Genomic DNA, 3,815 nt, shown 5'->3' with positions numbered 1-3,815 from the left:
GGCAGCAGGGCTAGGGGGTCTTGACTGGCCTTGGTTGTGTGTGGCACATGGTATGTGCTACCTGTGCGCATGGAGCAGCAGAGGACCTGGACCCACACCCATCGTGACGGGGACCCGGGGGAGTGCCCCTCCCCACCACTGTTGCCAGGGAGGCAGAAAGGGGGCCTCCCTCCTGCGGGAGTCTCAGCTTCCGGAGCCCCATTCCTTTTATGGTGTTTTGCTTCTCTACCTCTCCTGACTGCATCAGGCCACCAGCACCCTCTCTCCCCTGCAGAGGTCTTGGAGCTTCTGACCGGTTGGGCTGTGGCCTGGGGTTCAGGGCCTACACCCTGCGGTGGGTGGAGGGCCCCTCTGTCCCCTCCACACGCCCCCACCCCCACGCCCCGAGAGCAGCTGCCAGGTTTCCTGGGAGGCACTAAGTGGAGAAGTCTTGGGCCTCAGCAAAGACCTGGGAGAGGGGGGCACGGGGCAGTCCTGTCCAGCTACGCCACCTAGGCGACACACACCCATACCAAGTCCAGGGGCCCTGGGAGAGCCAAGGCCTGGGTGCCTGTCCCTCACCCGGGGCGCAGGACCAGCCCAGGGCCTGGACGCGAGGGCGCCCGGGGCGGGGATAGACGGAAGCTCAAGGCCACGTCCGGGAGCTCACACCTGACACCCGGGAGCGTGTGTGCACAGGAAAACTCCTGGAGGTCTTCAGCCCAAGCGAAAGAGGGTCTCAATATGGGCTCGTTGCCACGTCTCACCTGTGGCTGAACATCCTGCAGCCCCAGACTGGGCAGGATCAGGTCTGCGGCCGGCGGCCCCGGAGAGCAGAGTCCAGCGCCCCCGCCCCCGCCCCAGTCAGGACACAGCAGACACAGGAGGAAGCTGACCCTGAGGCCCGGGGGAGGGGCTTCCTCCTTACCTCCGGCTGGGGGCGGCGGGGCGCTCACCGGGCCTCCCTGCCTGGCGCTGGCTGGCTGGGGGGGGCGGGGCGCCGGCCTGTTCCCAGTACGGTCTCTGGGTCCCACTGGCTGAATGGGTCACGGAGGGAGCGGTGCGAGCGAGCGCATTAGTCACGCCGCCGCCGCCGCCGCCGCCGCCGCCGCCGCCGCCTTGACGGGGCCGCCCACGGCCCGCGCTGGCGGCATAAAGAGCCGGCGGCCGAGGCTGAGCGCAGAGCTCGGGTGCCGGGTCCTCCGGGTCCGCGGCCGCCGAGAGCAGCCGGGGCCAGCCGCCGCTCCGCGGGACCCTCCGCCACGCGCAGCTCCGCGTAGCCGGCGCCCAGCAGCTCCCCGTCGGCCCCAAGAGGACTTTGCAGCCTCTACCCCACCCCGCCTGTCCGAGCACCGCCGCCACCTGCGAACAGATGGAGCTGGACCAAAGGACGACCGGCGGCCTCCACGCCTACCCCGCGCCCCGCGGCGGGCCTGTGGCCAAGCCCAACGTGATCCTGCAGATCGGGAAGTGCCGGGCGGAGATGCTGGAGCACGTGCGGAGGACCCACCGGCACCTGCTGACCGAGGTGTCCAAGCAGGTGGAGCGGGAGCTGAAGGGGCTGCACCGCTCGGTGGGCAAGTTGGAGAGCAACCTGGACGGGTACGTGCCCACGGGCGACTCACAGCGCTGGAGGAAGTCCATCAAGGCCTGCCTGTGCCGCTGCCAGGAGACCATCGCCAACCTGGAGCGCTGGGTCAAGCGGGAGATGCACGTGTGGCGGGAGGTCTTCTACCGGCTGGAGAGGTGGGCCGACCGCCTGGAGTCCATGGGCGGCAAGTACCCGGTTGACGGCAACCCCTCCCGCCACACCACCTCCGTAGGTGTCGGGGGTCCCGAGAGCTACGGCCACGAGGCTGACACCTACGACTACACGGTCAGCCCCTATGCCATCACCCCACCACCGGCCGCAGGTGAGCTGCCCGGACAAGAGGCGGTGGAGGCCCAGCAGTACCCACCCTGGGGGCTGGGAGAGGACGGGCAGCCAAGCCCTGGCGTGGACACGCAGATCTTCGAGGACCCGCGGGAGTTCCTCAGCCACCTGGAGGAGTACCTGCGCCAGGTGGGCGGCTCCGAGGAGTACTGGCTGTCACAGATCCAGAACCACATGAATGGGCCGGCCAAGAAGTGGTGGGAGTTCAAGCAGGGCTCGGTGAAGAACTGGGTGGAATTCAAGAAGGAGTTCCTGCAGTACAGCGAGGGCGCGCTGTCGCGAGAGGCTGTGCAGCGCGAGCTGGACCTGCCGCAGAAGCAGGGAGAGCCGCTGGACCAGTTCCTGTGGCGCAAGCGGGACCTGTACCAGACGCTGTACGTGGATGCCGAGGAAGAGGAGATCATCCAGTACGTGGTGGGCACCCTGCAGCCCAAGCTCAAGCGCTTCCTGCGGCCCCCGCTGCCCAAGACCCTGGAGCAGCTCATCCAGAAGGGCATGGAGGTGCAGGACGGCCTGGAGCAGGCGGCCGAGCCCGCCAGCCCCCGCCTGCCCACCGAGGAGGAGAGCGAGGCCCTCACACCAGCCCTCACCAGCGAGTCTGTAGCCAGTGACCGGACCCAGCCCGAATAGAGGGCGCCGCCCCCGCCCTGCCCGCCGTGGCCTTTGCCCACCGGGACTTCTGAGTGGGCTGATCCCTGCAGGGGGAGCCCTTGTCCTCATGCAGCTGGACACCCCACCTCAGCCTCCTAGCCTGACCCTAACAGACACGTGTGATTCAGATGTGGGCAGCGTCCCCCAAACAGCAGAGGGGCTTCCCTTCCCTGCGGGGCCCTGCCCCTCGCCCTCCCTCGGTCTGTCTTCCCCAGCACGGGCCGGCCTGGGCCAGCGGCCCCACCCTCCATACTCTCAGGCCAGGACAGCTTCCTCGTCCTGTTCAACGTCCCGGCCCTCTGGGCACTCAGAAACCCAGCATCCAGACGGCACGGGCCCGCAGGCACCAAGCTCAAGGGACACCCCGGGGCAGAAGCTCTGGGCTTCTGGGAAGCCACCTCTCCTGGCAGTTGCCTCGTAGCCGACTGGCACCCCTGCCATGGCCCAGGGCAGCTGGCCAGCCTCGGGCAGTGTGGCTCCCTCCCCCTGGAAGAGAGCCGAAGCCAATAAAGGCAGCAGCAGCAGTGGCAGCAGCAGACCTGGCGTCCTGGTGCCTCCTGGCCCCTCAGGTGAGCCCCTGCCCCATGGTACCACCACCAGGGGGCACCGTAGAGCCGGGAGGGTCCCGGGCCAAGCCCACTTTCCAGGCGAGCCCACGAGGCTCAGGGTCATCCGCAAGTTACCGGATGGGGTGGGGGTGACATGGTGGGGAGGCGGAGAAGGAGCAGAGACCCGGGGGAGCCGGGAGAGGGAGCTGGGGTGGGAGCAGGGCTGGGGGAGTTTGCCGAGCCAGCTCTCACACCGACCGTGTTTTCTCTCCCACCTCAGCACCACTGATTCATGCCAGCCTGGGGAGGGACCGAGCCCCGCTCGATGACTCACCCGTGGCAGGCGGAAGGTCCCACAGGGCCTGAGTCCTCAAACCCGGCTGAGGCAGCAGCCGGCCCTCGGAGCCAGGAGAGTGACAACAGGTAATGCAGGAGACCCCGTCCCTCGGCTGTCCTCACACGGGGCCCTCAAGCTCCTCCCCAGCCCCCAGGTCCCAGGCCGCCCCCCCACCCCCGCAGTCCTCTGGGTGAGCTGAGAAGCAGCCCTGGGAGAGCAGCCCTGTGACGCCTGCCGCGTGCCCCTCCCGTGCAGCCCCTCCCGGCCTTGGCCTGTTCCTGAGTCCCTGACCATCCGTCTTCCTTCCTTTCAGGTCTCGAGGCTCCTGCGGAGCCTTTGCTGCTGTGCCTGGCAGTGCCTCCTCTCC

General features: G+C 68.6%; 1 protein-coding gene across 1 annotated transcript; it reads left to right on the top strand.

Annotated features, from left to right (window-relative positions):
* The first annotated feature begins 1,351 nt into the window (after nt 1-1,351).
* Nucleotides 1,352-2,542, top strand: ARC (activity regulated cytoskeleton associated protein). Its single transcript, XM_024741278.1, has one exon. The coding sequence runs from the start codon at nt 1,352-1,354 to the stop codon at nt 2,540-2,542; it is 1,191 nt and encodes a 396-aa protein (XP_024597046.1).
* The last annotated feature ends 1,273 nt before the right edge of the window (nt 2,543-3,815 follow it).

The sequence above is a fragment of the Neophocaena asiaeorientalis genome, unplaced genomic scaffold (genome assembly GCF_003031525.2).
Source record: "Neophocaena asiaeorientalis asiaeorientalis breed wild unplaced genomic scaffold, Neophocaena_asiaeorientalis_V1.1 scaffold177, whole genome shotgun sequence".
In the NCBI taxonomy this organism is placed as follows: domain Eukaryota; kingdom Metazoa; phylum Chordata; class Mammalia; order Artiodactyla; family Phocoenidae; genus Neophocaena; species Neophocaena asiaeorientalis.
Note: the sequence above shows the minus strand (reverse complement) of the source record. Positions and strands in the feature narration are given on the sequence as shown.